This window comes from Anastrepha ludens, chromosome 5, assembly GCF_028408465.1.
Source record: "Anastrepha ludens isolate Willacy chromosome 5, idAnaLude1.1, whole genome shotgun sequence".
NCBI classification, from domain to species: Eukaryota; Metazoa; Arthropoda; class Insecta; order Diptera; family Tephritidae; genus Anastrepha; species Anastrepha ludens.
The window spans coordinates 63249296-63265696 of NC_071501.1; the positions used below are offsets into that span (position 1 = coordinate 63249296).

At 36.0% G+C, this 16401-nt stretch overlaps 2 protein-coding genes across 2 annotated transcripts in view; both read right to left on the reverse strand.

Moving 5' to 3' along the window:
* Nucleotides 1-5198: 5198 nt before the first annotated feature.
* Nucleotides 5199-7849, reverse strand: LOC128864073 (uncharacterized). Its single transcript, XM_054103562.1, has 2 exons — nucleotides 7500-7849; nucleotides 5199-7444 (listed from the first exon to the last, which is right to left on the reverse strand). The coding sequence occupies exons 1-2, from the start codon at nucleotides 7653-7655 to the stop codon at nucleotides 5657-5659; spliced, it is 1944 nt and encodes a 647-aa protein (XP_053959537.1). The 5' UTR covers nucleotides 7656-7849; the 3' UTR covers nucleotides 5199-5656.
* A 4722-nt stretch (nucleotides 7850-12571) lies between these two features.
* LOC128863066 (sodium- and chloride-dependent GABA transporter ine) overlaps nucleotides 12572-16401 on the reverse strand; it is a 46103-nt gene continuing 42273 nt past the window's right edge. Inside the window, exons 7-13 of the mRNA XM_054101968.1 lie at nucleotides 15593-15685; nucleotides 14724-14856; nucleotides 13999-14475; nucleotides 13786-13926; nucleotides 13526-13726; nucleotides 13285-13461; nucleotides 12572-13229 (exon numbers count right to left, since the gene is read on the reverse strand). Coding sequence (XP_053957943.1) covers nucleotides 12906-13229; nucleotides 13285-13461; nucleotides 13526-13726; nucleotides 13786-13926; nucleotides 13999-14475; nucleotides 14724-14856; nucleotides 15593-15685 — 1546 coding nt within the window. The 3' untranslated portion in view covers nucleotides 12572-12905. The remainder of the gene's footprint in view (nucleotides 13230-13284; nucleotides 13462-13525; nucleotides 13727-13785; nucleotides 13927-13998; nucleotides 14476-14723; nucleotides 14857-15592; nucleotides 15686-16401) is intronic.

The window sequence follows — 16401 nt, forward strand, 5'->3', positions numbered from 1 at the left end:
AGACATCTGGAAGGGAGACACTGGAAATTTTCTTTTCATGTCTCATTCGCGGCCACACGGGCAAAATTGTTTTCGGCAACATTTTGACATTTAATGCTTTAGCATCGTCTGGTTCGGATGTATTCTCGCACGCGCTTACATGTAAAGCGGAAAACGTTCGTCAACAATTTCTTAAATATATGAATGAAAAATGCAAACTGGCTAAATAATAAATAATTTCTTGTTTTTTTATTTAAATATATTTATAAATTAAAAATACTTCTTACATAAATAATTAACTTAAAATTAATTTGAGTATCTAGAAATGCGGGGAAAATTAGAATTCAACATAAAAATGCCCCATAATATATTTTAAATTATACCTACTTTACTAGCAAAAATAAACGTGCATTTCCCAAGCAGTGTTCGGATGTTTGTCATCTTTGTTATCTTCCGTTTGCTTGAAAACCAACACATAATTCAGAACCTTCTCCCACAAAAGAAAAAAACGAATGAAGCAACTGTCAAAAATTGGAAAGATTGGAAATACGAATAAGAAGAGCAAAGCGTGTCGCCAGTACAGGAGACAAATTCCCTTCTCTCTTCCGCGGCCGTCCTTCACCCTCGAACGACCCGATTTACACGAGGAGACATCTGGAAGGGAGACACTGGAAATTCTCTTTTGATGTTTCATTCGCGTACACACGGGCAAAAATGTTTCAGCGACATTTTGACATTTAATACTTTAGCATCGTCTGGTTCGGATGTATTCTAGCACGCGCTTACATGTAAAGCAGAGAGCGTTCGACAACAGTTTCTGAAATATATGAATGAAAAATGCAAACTGGTTAAATAATAAATAATTTGTTGTTTTTTTTATTGAAATATATTTATAAATTCTTATTTCAATAAAAAAAATTAAATTAAAAATACTTCATATGTAAATAATTAACTTAAAATTAACTTGAGTATCTAGAAATGCAGGGAAAAAGTAGAAATCAACATAAACATGTCCCATAACTATTTTAATTTATACCTACTTTACTATCAAAAATAATCGTGCATTTCCCAAGCAGCGTTCGGATGTTTGTCATCGTTGTTATCTTCCGTTTGTATGAAAACCAACACATAACTTAGAACTTTCTTCCACAAGAGAAGAAAACGAATGAAGCAACTGTCAAAAATTGCTTTAAGATAAGAAATACGAATAAGAAGAGCAAAGCGTGTCGCCGAGTACGACCCGATTTACACGAGGAGACATCTGGAAGGGAAACATTTTGTTCGGTGGCGAAGGACGGTCGGGGAAGAGAGAAGGGATTTTGTCTCCCGTACTCGGCGACACGCTTAGCTCTTCTTATTCGTATTTCCAATCTTTCCAATTTTTGACAGTTGCTTCATTCGTTTTTTTCTTTTGTGGGAGAAGGTTCTGAGTTATGTGTTGGTTTTCAAGCAAACGGAAGATAACAAAGATGACAAACATCCGAACACTGCTTGGGAAATGCACGATTATTTTTGCTAGTAAAGTAGGTATAATTTAAAATATATTATGGGGCATGTTTATGTTGAATTCTAATTTTCCTCGCATTTCTAGATACTCAAGTTAATTTTAAGTAAATTATTTATGTATGAAGTATTTTTAATTTAATTTTTTTTTATTCAAGTACAATAATTTACAAATACAGTGCACTCGCGATAACTCGAACTAATTAAAACAGGCGCTGTTCGATTTATCGAATTTGTTCGACTTATCAATTGAGTGTGCTATGTTAAAAAAACAGTCATCGATATCGATTTTTCGATCGATTGTTGAAAATGGAAGCCAGTAGAAAATTTCTGTAGTATAGTTTCGTTATACGAATTACATTTTGGTCCATTGGCTGGATCAATGGTGTCACATTCGGCGGCATAAACATAGTTAAAATTAAACCATCCTCGGACTTTAATTCGATTTCGTTGGGATGTGATGGGGCATTATCAATTAGAAGAAGAGCCTTCTCAGGTAGTCCCCCATCTTTCAAATATTTTCTTACCTAAATATTAAAGTCATTTAAGGTTAAATAACTTGGTTAAAAAAATTGTTTTAATGAATCTGGATTTTACCTGCGGCACGAACGAATTATGAAACCAGTCTTTGAAAATCGCCGAAGTCATCCAGGCTGATTTCGAATTTTTGTACTCCACCGGACAGTTAAAATTTTTGAAAACACGAGGATTTCTTGCTTTGTCAATAACGAGAAGTTTAAGCTTATGGTTGCCGGTAGCGTTAGTGCAAGCCATAAATGTAAAACGCTGCTTTTCAGACTTTCTTCGCGGTGCTTGTTTTTCCGACAACGAAACATAAGTTTTTTCAGGAAGAAGTTTCCAGTACAATCCGGACTCGTCGGCGTTATAGATTTGGTCGGCACATATCTCCATTTCCTTTATTTTTTCTTGTAAAGCCATTTTGAAAGGGTCTACCAGCTCTGGCTGTGATGACAGTTTTTCTCCAGAAATTTTTAACAAACGTACTCCATAACGTTTCTTAAAGTTTTGAAGCCACCCGTCACTGGCAAAAAATGTAGAATTTTCCCCACACAACTGGGTATGAAAAGCTTTCGCTTTTTCTTTCAAGATGAGTCCACTTATTGGGTAATTCTTTTTTCTTTGGGACAGAAACCATTTGTATAAAGCGGCTTCCATTTTAGGAAACTCAGAAGCTTTTAAAGTTCTCCTCTTCCCAGGATCCAAAAATGTGTTGTTTACTGCTTTTAAAATTGCCTTATCTTTCTTTTTTATAAGACTTATGGTGGACTTGGCTACCCCATATTCCTTCGCTAGAGAAGTAACACTACGTCCACGTTTAATTTTGTTAAGGACTTCAGCCCTCTCTTTTAATGTTAAACACTTCAACCTTTTACGATCCATTACTCACGTGCACTAATACACTACAAATGACAAATTTAAAGCAATTTGGTCAATGCAAGATGTTGTTCCCAGAAAACTAACGGGATATTAACGCCGAAATATTCATATGGATAATACACTAGTATACATATAATTTATATACATATACTATTACATATGTATCTATGTACAAAATGTACATGTTTGAAAAGAATGTGTGTACAAATAAATGTGTTTTTTTGTTCGAGTTATAGCGCTTTTTTATTGTTCGAGTTACAAAGAAGTCAATAGGGGAAAAAATGTGTTCGAGTTAGCACGTCGTTCGACTTAGCGGCTATTCGAGTTACCGCGAGTGCACTGTATATTTAAATAAAAAAACAACAAATTATTTATTATTTAGCCAGTTTGCATTTTTCATTCATATATTTCAGAAACTGTTGTCGAACGCTCTCTGCTTTACATGTAAGCGCGTGCTAGAATACATCCGAACCAGACGATGCTAAAGTATTAAATGTCAAAATGTCGCGAAAACATTTTTGCCCGTGTGTACGCGAATGAAACATGAAAAGAGAATTTCCAATGTCTCCCTTCCAGATGTCTCCTCGTGTAAATCGGGTCTACGGGAGACAAAATCCCTTCTCTCTTCCCCGACCGTCCTTCACACTCGAACAAAATGTTTTCCTTCCAGATGTCTCCTCGTGTAAATGGGCACTACGAGAAAAGGACAGGGTTGCCATATATATGTAAAATACGTTATACATATTTACATAATTGCTTTAGAAATGTGTCCTTTTCGTTATATTTTTTCAAATATAGATGAATTGTTATGTTCATAAAAAATTGGTAATTTGTTCCCTTGTGTGAATTTCCCTGTTACTAATCGATCACTATAAATGGAGTGGACAATAATTTCTTCGTTTTTTTTTAATTCTTTTTCGTATTTCAATAATTGCAATATAACACCTTCGAGCCACATTTCGTCGATCAACTGGCCGACTCGAAAATTTCCAAAGGTTAAAGTTTAAGTCTTGATACATATTGGAGGGAATATAGAGATGGATTCCTACCTGGTAAATATCCTTCGTGGGACATAGGGAGTAAAAACGAGCTATAAATACCCAAAGCGGAGGTATATATGTATGAAAAAATATGTTTAACGTTGTTTTTTTTTGTCACCTTTCTGCAGTTTTCGCATTGCTTGTATTATAACTATTTATTGTAAAATATTATGTTTTGTATATGATTTGCTATATTACTTGTTTCTAAAATTTGTTATTAAATTCATAAATGTTTTTCCCGCACTTAAGTTTATCCTCCTATCTACCTAACTATTCAATAGAATAAAAATTCCGTACATTTTCGAGCAAAGGAAAAAAGTTAATTGTAAATCCAAAGTGTATTAAATAAAGTAAAATACGTATGTGAAATTTAATTTTTCTTTATACTTATTTGGCATATGTTACGGGAATGACACCTATTTTTTTCATTCAAAAAAATCAAGCTTGAAATTGAAAAATAGTTAAAAATGCTAAAAAATTACTTTTTCGAAAAAAAAAAACTAAAAATAATATCGAACACTTGTTGAAATAATTATAACGTTGAGAGTAAACTATGTAACAGTACTGCTATACATACATGTGTAAAACGAATGGCTTTTATACTCAGGTGCAAAAAACCCAAACGGGTTAATTAAGTACACAAAAAAAAAAATATTTATTTCCATGTTGTCAAATAAGGCCGTGTCCATACAGAGAAACTTTTGTTGCTTCAACTTTGCGAATTCTATTTTGGTGTTGTAGGAGACGTTAAACAGGGCAATGCCGTTGCTTGCAATTACTTTGGTTTCTAGTATACAGCCAACAACATTGAGACGCTAGAAAGCACAAAGCGAATTTCCTCGAGTACGAGCATTTCCGTGCCGCTCACCTTCCCTCGTCTCTCCTTCTTCCACAAGTTACCCTGATGAATGCGGTCTAAGCGTACGTTTAATACTTAATCCACTAAATCCACTGGATACTCAAATGATTCAAACGGTTCTGATGGCGAATTTATGAAATAAATGATAGGGAAGATGATGGTTTATTAGAGGAACTATAGAGACGGGAAGAGAAAGAAAAGGAATACTTGGAGGAAATAGTGCCTTTCTACCCTGGTGGGAATTATAGGATGTATACTAAAGTTTCTTTTTATGTGAAAAGGGTGCATGCAGGGCAGTAAATTGCGTTACTATCTATAAAGTACTTCTCATTTTGAATGCGCAAGAAAACCCCCGGTGAACATTGAATATTTACTGAATTGGTGTTTTGATAAAAACTTACAAATTGAACGCGGTTAAGTTGGGTCGCGAGTTGGACTGAATTTTTTAAAGTATATTTTCTTGAAGTTATGGCGACTAATACAATAATATTGATGCATTAAAATGATATTTGTTTATATATACAATAGTACATAAATAATAAATAAAATGTTGGAAAGATTGGCTCTATTATCTTAATTAAAATGATTTTTGTGTACAAGTTAAAGATGAACTTTCATCAGACGCTATATCACAAAGTAATCAATACAAATAGAGAAGTTTCATTTTTGTAACTCTCATAATTGAGAAAATGAATACATATGTCATAAGTTTAACATAAGTCAAGTTACAGTTTGTCATAGGTTCAAAAAAATGAAAACGAATATAAAATAAAGCATATTATATATAAACAGATAGTAAGAGTTTGTAATTTCGGCTTATAAATTAGGGGCAAATTAATACGTAACAGATATTTCATCTTATATGTATGCAATTACGCTATATTGCGTTTAAATCATCTTCGTCATCTTCATCTTCAAACAATGCAATAATACGTTTGTGTTCGACCTCTCTTTCAATATCCTTCAGCTGTGCCTCCTCCGTTGGTTTGATTGGTTGTATTGGCATATGATTGTGATACATTGCATTGTGAATTTCGAGTGCGGCGAGTGTCTCAAATAGTAAATTACATGGATTGCAACGTGCACTAAAGCTAACATTACGACGCAATGGAGTTAGGGGAATGGTTTTTGGCGTAACTGCGGCTGGTGATGTTGCATGTTGCTTGCTGGGTGGCGTTAGGGGTAATAAGTCTTTACGTACATTTATTAAAAGTGTGCCTGGTTCTGTGCCACGTGTGGAATTTCCAGATGTTGGCGACTGTTGACTGGCAGCCTGTTGCAGTTTCTGAAGGAATGTTAAGCGTTCGGCTGTATCTTTCAGTGCACTCACAACATTATCGGCACGAGCACTACAATTAAAGGTGGCAGTAATTGGTGTGGTGCTTTTAAGAGCCAATAAAGCAATGGGTTTTTTAACATCTGGGTCCAGTTCGAGATCTAAATTGGGTAAAATATTTTGAGACCGCTCTATTTCGTATAAAACGTTGTTATTTATTGTTATTGGTGTGGTGGCATTGCTGCGTACTATCTTTTGGCTTTCAAATATCTTACCGCCGGTAATTACATCATTAGTTGTAAGATTTTTATCGTGTGCATTGGAGTTGGTTTTAGTTTGTAAATCAGTCATTTTATTATGTTTAGCTAAATCATAGCGCTTACGAGATTTTTCATTGTATGCTACCTGTGCAGTTGTTTGCTTCTGATCGCCTGACGATGCGGCAGAGCTTTTGCATTCGCTTTCTAAACGGCATTTGCTTTTCTCTTCCGCGTTGCTTCCATTCTGTACTAAATCGGGGAGCAACATGTCACCACAATTCGCTTTCTTCAGCCACTCGCAAGTCTTGCGGATGCAGAAAATCATGCGTCGCACAAATTCATGTGGCGAAATAGCCTTACTGCGGCGGATATCCAACAGTCTATTAATTTCCTCGATATATGTGAGGAATTTATATTCGATACATGTGCTCATGTGCTCATTATACGAATCTTCAAACATAAAGCGACGGAAACATGCACGACATTTGCGTTCCTTACAACTTTCCGGTATGTTGATTGTAATAGCATCACGTAGCTCGTCTATATCCATAATATCATCTTCTTCGAAATTCTTTTCTTTGTATGAAAAAATGTTGTGCTTCTGCGCGATTACGGTCACGTCGTTTTCATCGCTCGATGTGGCTGTTTGAAAGTCTTCTTCGGCATAGCGATCACCACCGCTTGCAATGGTATTTTCAAAATCCAATGCTGAACTATCCTTTCTGCGTTTATACGTTTGCAGACCGGCGTTAGTGTCTTTATTGAAGAGCAAATTCAGATATCGTAACTGTTGTTCGATATTTTGTTGAGTGGGAGCATTCGCTTGAAAGTTGTTATTTAGCAATTGTTTACACACTTTATTCTGATCTTGCGAATAATTATTGTTAAGTAGATTAGTGTCTACTTGACGTTCATTTGTAAAATTCAGTTCTTGCGCAGTAATTAATAGACTATCTTTATCAATATTTCTTTTGCTTGCGCTGTTCTTTTGGTTTGGTTGCTGCAGCAAGTAAACGGCTTTCAAAGTCAAAGAGTTGTTAACACATTGTTCACGAAAAGATACTGCATGTTTTAGGTAGGAAATGCAAAGTGCACAGATCTTATTTGGCAAACCATCATTTTCAGAACACTATTAATTTGAGAAGGTAAATTAGTATTAATTCTTAATATCAAAGCTTTCATACCTTTAGTCCTGTTGTTTCCTCCAACAGGACGTTTATTGTTTTCTGCCAATTTAGGAACTCATTTGAGCTGGCATGTAAATACGCTGGTATCTTCTCGAAAATCTCGTATTCAGCAGGACTGGAACATATACGACAAATAGTATTCCAATTTGACATTTCTCACTTAAAAATATTTTTTTATTAGTATTAAGGGTATGATTAAAGGACCAACGGAGTGAACAGCATTTGCAATTTTCGGACAATATAACTTTTACAAAATCACAACACAAATACACAGCTGAAAATTGCAAAGATTGTTGAGTAAACAAGCAACAAAAAATTCCGACTCGACGACAGCTGGATATTTGACAACTAGTCGTCGAAAAGTCATTTGCTTCATTTGTTCAACCCTTAAGTGATACTATACATGAAATCTGAATAAAGCATGAGTAAACAGATTTTGATTTTTGTTTTTCTAAAATTTATTTGAATAATTTTGGAAGGGTGATACAGTAAAACTTCGTTAATCCGGATCAATGAAAACCAGCTACTCAAATCGCTGGGCTAATCAGTTGAACAGAACCAAAATTTATAAAGCAAGGCATTTCGGCAAGTGAGACAACGTTTGCGAAAATATTTGCTTACATTTCTCACTGAAGGCTTATTTTTCAGCCTGCGGCAAAGGCTAAATTAAAATAAATCCATCCTATCTATCTAATCGATACATACAACCTAAACCCCATCATTCAATCTTTGAATCACTTTGTATGGTCCTTCCTAGAACTGTTGTGGTTTTGGAGAAGCCCCTTTCTTTGCGGATTACAAAGAATTACCAAATTACTTTCGGTGAATCCTTCGTAGTTCACAGCACGGGCAAATCGATCCTTCATTTTGTTACTCATTAGCTGGGTGTAATTCATCCATGCCACCCTGCAGTATTTCCGAATGACTACCTTCGTCCATTGCAGGAGCGGTACCTCTTCCGAACGCTAAATCACCCGGAAGCCTTTAATAACTTCCAAAGATGGCCCTTGCAGGCGATTGGACAGTAGTTTTATGTACAGCTGAGTGATATGCCAACAGGAACAATTGGATGTGTTTGTCTCAATTTCGTTAGCACTTTCCGACTACTTTTTGCAAGTGCTCATACAGATTGCGGTTGAATCGTTCGCCCATTCCATCCGATTGCGAGTACAAGGGTATTGTACGTGTGTTTTTAATTCCAACAAGCAAATCTGGACATTAAAAACTGTGGACTCGAAGTTTCATCCTTAGTCTGAATGGAACTCAATAGGTGTTCTAGGCTGAGTCACCCAGTTCTGCACAAAAACATCAGCAATAGTACACTTACTTACTACTTACTGAAGTAATCCATAACTACGAGGACATATTTGTTGCTGGAGTCACTTGTTGGAAACAGACCCGTGGCCACTCGCTCAAATAGTGAATCCACGTTGTATTTCTGAAATCTTTCACGAATTCTCTCTTTTGGATCTTTTGCTGCCATACACTGTGTGCAATTTCGAATCCATTCTGCAACTGATTCTCTGCAATTTACCCAGTAAAACAGCATCTTAAAATTCTCCAGCGTTTTAGTGATACCCACGGATATAGTTCTGGATTTAGAAACTATAATCAGATGACGGGAATTATTTCCGTCTTCGCTTTTCCATATGCAATGTAGAGCTTCCTCAATAATTATAAGGCTATTCCCCTTCACACAATATGCCTTATAATACGTTCATTACGTTCATTCTACGTACGTAGATTATCTCCTTTTTCGTACTTAACTCACAATCCGTAATTAAAAAGCGAGATTACCCATACAAAATTTCTCTCCCGATATCTGAGATTATAAATAATCCTAGATTATTACCATACTTTTTAAAAAACACAGAGTGTTTTCTGTATTACAGATCATAATTTTTGCGAGTGTAAAGAGAAACGTCAAAGTAAAAAACTAAATAAAATGGATGCCGGCAAATAAAACAATTTGTAGACAAAATTCTAATAAAATTTTTGTTAGGTATTATTAACTATACATTCATATAACAGAAAAGAAGCGTGTGCCCATAAATGTGTGTCCTCTCATTACTTATTATAAAAAGTAATATCGAGTTTCGTTGCCATAATTTTTTGAAACCTCAGTAAACGTCGTTTGGGGATTTCCTCCTACTGTTTATTACTAGTAGCCAATTGCGCAATGAAATTAGCAATTCCTTCTCCAAACCAAAAACTCCAATATATTCCACCAAAATAATTTATATGAAAAAAAACCTTTCAAAGCAGTATTGAAAGCTGATCGTCAATTTTTCAGGTAATATTCCATATGTGAAGGGGTAGATTAATTTTGTGGATTTATTGGTAAATACTGCATATGTGAACGTACTTTTATTCGTGCTAAGAAAGTTGGTTACTACCTTCAGTCTGGAATCAAAATGTATAAAAAACTTCACGCCATTGTTACTATTGATGTAGCCCATTATTTCATCACCACTAAAAAACCAACTTCTTTTTGACAATTCACTTTCAGTGTAATGAACTACCGATTTAACGTGGTTCCTCTACTCTACGAAATCTAAACCGACTTTTTTTACAGTAGTGACCAGTGACGCAATGGTTGAGCGAGATTATACAGAATAATTTACTGATGTTATGTATAGATACGGTATTTATACAGTATTGATGCGATTCTTCTACATTGCATAGATACGCTTTGGAAAACGCCTAATATGTATATTAAACGGAGCAGTATTTATAGAAGGAGATGAAATACCCACTTTTTTAAATTACTTTAAAAATTAAAAATTGTTTTTTGAGGGACGTTGGCATAGTATAAAACTGAATTATTCCAAATTTATTTAGTAAATGGAATCCATCCTTTTATCTGCAATATGTTAATTACACAGTGCGAAAATTTTCAAGTCATGGGCTCGGGCCCAGACCAAACCAATTTCAAATGAAAGTATTCATGTAGAATAGTAAAACCCCAACTGGGTGTTGGTCTACCGGGTAACAATTTTTTTTTACAGTGTTTAAAGTTTCGCAATATTACAAATATTGATTTTTCTTAAATTTCGTCTTAGAAGACTTTTAGTAAAATTCAATGATACATTTTTTTGTAGAACATTTTAACCCGTTCAATCCCACCGTTAAAATTGTTCAAAAGCCCTCTTAAGCTGGGTATTAAAGGGTTAATATGTTCTACAAAAAGATTCCTTAGAAAATTGCACTAGCGGTTGTCAAAAACATTGACCACCTATGGGTTAACCGTATTGATACGTTCACATATAAGTAAATTATCTACTTTTCGTGCTTAACTCCCAATCCGTAATTAAAAAGCGAGATTGCCCATACAAAATTGCTCTCCCAAGAGATTATAAAATAATCCTAGATAATAACCATGCCTTTTGACATGCAACCCTGTGTTTTCTGTGTAATAGATCATTATTTTTACGAGTGTAAAGAAAAACGTCAAAGTAAAAACTAAATAAAATGGATGCCGGCAAAGAAAACACATTTGTAGACATAATTCTAATGAAATTTTTGTTAGGTTTTATTAATTATGGATTCATATAACAGAAAAAGAAGCGTGTAATTTTTTTAAATATTCACAATACGCCAAATCTTGGAAAATATCCATGAAAGGAGAATCGACACACACCATATTTTCGTCGATTTCAACGCTGCATTCGACAGTACGGAAAGGAGTTACTTGTATGCCGCGATGTCTGAACTTGCAATCCCCGCAAAACTAATACGGCTTTGCAAGATGACGTTGCTCAACACCAGCAGCGCCGTTAGAATTGGGAAGGAGCCGTTTGATACCAAACGAGGTTTCAGACAGTTTGACTCGCTGTCGTGTGACATTTTTAACCTGATGTTGGAGAGCATCGTACGGGTCGCAGAACTTAATCGCTCAGGCACAATATTTTATAAGAGCGTACAATTGCTGATGTAAATATCAACCGCGCTGATAGTTCTGTCTTCTCCAAACTGGATAAAGGGGCAAGCGAATGAACGAGGACAAAACGAACTACATCCTGCCTTCAAACAAACAGTTGGCGCACTCGCGTATCGGCACCCACGTCAGTCACGTTGACAGTTATAATTTCGAGGTTTTTAAAAGACTTCGTTTATTTAGGAACCAGCTTTAACACCGATAACAATGTCAGCCTTGAAATCCAACTCAGAACCTCTCTTGCCAACAAGTGCTACTTTGGACTAAGTAGGCAACTGAGCAGTAAAGTCCTCTCTCGACGAACAAAACTAACACTCTACAGGGCTCTCATCATGCCCGACCTAACGTGTGGCGCAGAAGCGTGGACGATGACAACATCCGATGAAGCGACGCTTCGAGTGTTTGAGAGAAATATTTTGCGTAAGATTTTTGGACCTTTGCACGTTGGCAACGGCGAATATCGCAGGCGATGGAACAATGAGCTGCATGAGCTTTACGACGACATAGACATAGCCCAGCGACTAAAGATCCAGCGGCTACGTTGGCTTTGCCATGTCGCCCAAATGGATACAAACGCTCCGGCTTTGAAAATATTCGATGCGGTACCAGCTGGTGGTAGCAGAGGAAGAGGAAGGCTTCCTAACACGAGAAAGAAACGACTGACGCGCTTTGTTAAACTCGGCCAAAATCGCGTAAGCGGTTATCACGCCAACTAAAAAGTTAATCTCGCTTTCAGATTACAGATTGGGAGTTAAGCACGAAAAAGCAGATCATCTACTTATATGTGAAAGTATTAAAACAAAATTTAAGAAAAATAAATATTTGTACTGAATTTACCATATTACTTAATATGGTATTTGATCAATATTGCGAAACTTTAATACACTATAAAAAAAATTTGTGACCCGGTAGACCAAAACCCAGTTGGGGCTTTACTATTCTACGTAAGTACTTTCGTTTGCTATTGGTTTGGTTTGTACCCGAAAATTGCTGTCGCACAGTGTTAGTAATTGAAGTCTAGGAAATTATATAACTGGTTTAAAACTTTATTCCAAATTAATGTTTTACCCAAATTAAAACACATATATAAAAGTATTTTTTATATTGAATAACTTTAAACTTACATCTGTTGAGATTTTCGCTTTCGGCCAACAATTTTGGCCAATTATTTTCTAATAATATACATACATACATAAGTATGTAGTTTAAGGAAAGCTTAAATTGTTTTAAATTAGCTTATTTAGAATATACATGCATTCGTACATACATATGCACTTATAAATACGTTATTAGCAAATTATTTAATTCCAATCCAACAAATAAAGTGATTTTGCGTAAAATGTAAATGTTCGATGCCGCGAATTTAATTTAATCAACTAATTATGAGTACTAATTGAGCGCAATGTACACACAGTAGACAAGGTCATCTAAGCCGCATATATGTAGGTATATACAATAGTAAATATTCAACATTTATTATATCCCGCTGCTGTAGATGTGCTGGCTGTAGACGCTGGCGGCAAATGCGCATCTTCGTCCTGTTGAGTTTTCTCCTCATAGGTAAATTCAGTTGGCTCGCGCAGTGGAAGCATTGGATTATAGCCCGCCTTGTTACCTGCATTCAAATGATGTAGGGGAGCGTTGGGATCCAACGGGTCCTTTGGTTTATAAATACCAGATAATTCTTGTGCAAGCATATACTGTTCCTGTTCAGGGAAATCATGCTCGCAGTGATGTTCGCCGCATATTCGGCATTCGTAGATATTGGGGCGTAATGTATTCCTCAAGCGCTTAAATATAGAATTGATAATGATACATAAGTTATACATTTTATTTAGAGCTTACCTCCATAAAAGTTCGACCATCCGCACGCAATAAATTGATAACAGCATAGCCTGGTATGCATATGAGTGAAAACGAGGTAAACATCCAGCCAATGCCGTAGGCCCAGTCGGGATACTTGTAGCGGCCGTTGTGATAGCTTGGCTCCTCATAGTTGATTAAACTGAGCACCCAAATTGCCTGCAAGGGTTCGAGAAAAAGGTTGAAAATACTTCGTTGCTTATGCTTCAGTAGAAAGTCTCACAAAAAGCAGACATGGTCCCATTAGAAGCCAACACGTCTTGATATATAATGTTGGCGCTTTTCCAGTCATCTGTTTGACATTCTTCGATAACCGACCAGTGCCATAAAACCAAGCCACTGCAATTAGCTGGCAAAATGCGAGGAACATAATCGATATGGAAGCGGCATAATGATCCATTAATTGAAAGAAGTAAATGCCACCCTAAAAGCGAACACAGAATTATTTTTAAATTGAAACGCTTCTGATTCAGAAGAACTCACCTGTATCAGATTTGGTAAGCCAAAGAGAAATGAGATGACACACACAAACAGCACCACAATCTCGTGATATCCTAAATGGCGTTTAATCCAATTTGGAAAACCATCTTGTATCGAAGTCACCACTACTTCTACGATAGCAAACTGAAGACAAATTAAAAAAAAAATTTATTATGGGTGTTATATTATATTAAAATTTTTGACTTGTATACCCACCTGTGAGTTGAGGCCCAAACACAACAGCATGAAGAAAAACATCACCGCCCACAGTTGGGCATATGGCATCTTTGCCATCGCTTGCGGGTATACCACAAATATTAAACCCGGCCCATCGCTTATGACATCGCGCACATTCGTATTTTGTTCCAACGCCAAATTGCCTAATGTCGCAAAAGCAAATACACCCACCAGTAGACTAGTTAGCATATTTACTACGCTTACAGCAACGGTATCCCGCACAATGTTGTTATTGTATTTGTTATAGCTCGCAAAAGAGATCATCGAACCGAAAGTGATGCCCAGAGAATTGAAATTTTGCGATGCAGCATTTATCCATACATTGGCATTCTTCAGTTCGGACCAATTTGGTCGAAAGAAATAGCGTAAGCCCTCATCGGAACCTTCCAGTGTGACCGCACGCCCCATAAGTATGATAATTAGAATGAAAGGAAAAGTGGCCGTGAAGTAGCGAACCTGAACAAAAGAAATTAAAGAAGATTACTAGAAATATTTTCGTTTAGTTTGCGGGACGTTTTATGCTGTTATAACAAAAAAATAGTTCTGCGACCGATTCATAGACCGATTTATATATTGTAGTATTCCTAATAAAAAATTAAAATTAGTTTGAAAGTCCAAAGGTTTACATATAATGATGCTCTAGGGCTAAATTTAATAGTAATAAATTTGTTGTACAATTTTGTTATGTGCGATTTTGAGTTTACCTTTGCGGATGATTTAATCGATTTCCACGTGGCGAAATAGACCATAAGCCAAGCGCATATTAGACAAACAAACAATTCCCAACGCATCGCACCCGGGTACTCAATGCCAGGACTGATTTGCAGTACTTTGTTTCTGGAATTAAAAACAATTAAAATGAAGTGTCGGAAGTATAATGAGTAAAAGTTGAATTCGTCGTGTATGGTTTCCTAGAATTTTATCTTCAGACTTTTCTCAATAAACATATTTCAAGCCTAAAAGTATGCAGCACCTCTCCAATTTCATCACCCAACAAGTACTAACAAAATTTCCCCGCATTTGTATGACTTTTTAAATAAGTCCCAAATCTAAAATCATTTACCAAATTTATATCTATTTTGGTTAAAGTGGAGAATTAGAGTCATTTTTTGTTGAACATGCAGTGGTTCATTTCGATTGATGATCATTTTTAGATATTTGATCAATAAGATCGGAGCAGTAATTCTCAATGTACTCACACGGGTTGAACACTTTCGGAACACTCAAGACCTATGCGGAGCACCGTCTCGTTGACATTTCTTGTTCATAAAAGACTAATTTATAAAAAAAAAATTATATCGTAAATAAAAGGAATTATATAAAAAAGGAGTATTCCTCGAAAAAAGGATATATGGACGCGTTCGCTCTCGCATACGAATGTGAGTAACTGATTCCGAACCCTGTTTGTACGGCTGTTTATTATGTTAACAATCTGTTGGTTCATCAAAGTTCAGTTGAGTATAAATTACAGTTGAGGCTCTAGGAAATAGGCTATTATGTCTCGAAAAGTTCTTATAGATTTTTTAAATCAAAACATTGATAATAATGGCTAACGGTAATTTATACTACTTACTCAAAAAATTCCTCTGATGGTGTTCGTGATGTATTTGGCGCAAAAGCATCCTTAAGAGTTCGTTGAGGCACCCAACAATCTGGAGTGTTCCATCTGAGGAGTATAGAACAACAATAATAAGAAGAATTCATCTAGCGGCATTACTTTAGACTTCATTTCGCCAATGAAGACAATAAAAAATTTTATAGGCTGGGATAGGATAAGTAAATCTACATATGAAAAAATTCAAAGAATCATAAAGCGATAGTGGCAGAATTAGGTTTTAAATTTAAAGTTTCACCCTAACCGCTGAGCGGGGAAGGGATGCGCTAGCATCGTTATTCGTGCGTTTTATTTAGTTACGATGTCAACAACGTGCGTTCACAATTCAAGCGTTTTCAAAGCAATTTGTTTCGTGTGTCGTCTCAGATGCTGTTCGCGTTACAATATTCGCCGCTTACGTGACGCCCAATTGAAGAATTGATTCGTTCATAGATGCGAAGGTTTCGGGCAACAGGTTTGGTAGCAACCATCACTCGACTGAGACCCAGTCGGACATCCAGATCAAATGAAAATATTGAACTCGCCGGTACAAGTTTGTACGATAATCCACGTCGGTTCGTGTCCAAGAGAATGGTTATCCCTGTGCATGAAATATTGAGGTAGGATCTTAGACATCATCTAGAAGTGTAAATAAGCCACTTCATAGTCCAAAAGTTAATTGTCAAGCAGTTGAATAATTGCGCCACACTTTTTTGAAAATCGTCGAGGGCAACCATTTTTTGTGCACCTTGTATCTTATCGGCGCATCCTGAACAATTATGAGAGAA

Bases quoted from the DNA above. Each gene is read 5' to 3' on its own strand.
- LOC128864073 (XM_054103562.1), bottom strand. From the start codon at position 7,655: ATGTCAAATTGGAATACTATTTGTCGTATATGTTCCAGTCCTGCTGAA. The intron at 7,445-7,499 runs GTATGAAAGCTT...TCAAATTAATAG, and splicing joins AGGAAACAACAGGACTAAAG to TGTTCTGAAAATGATGGTTT.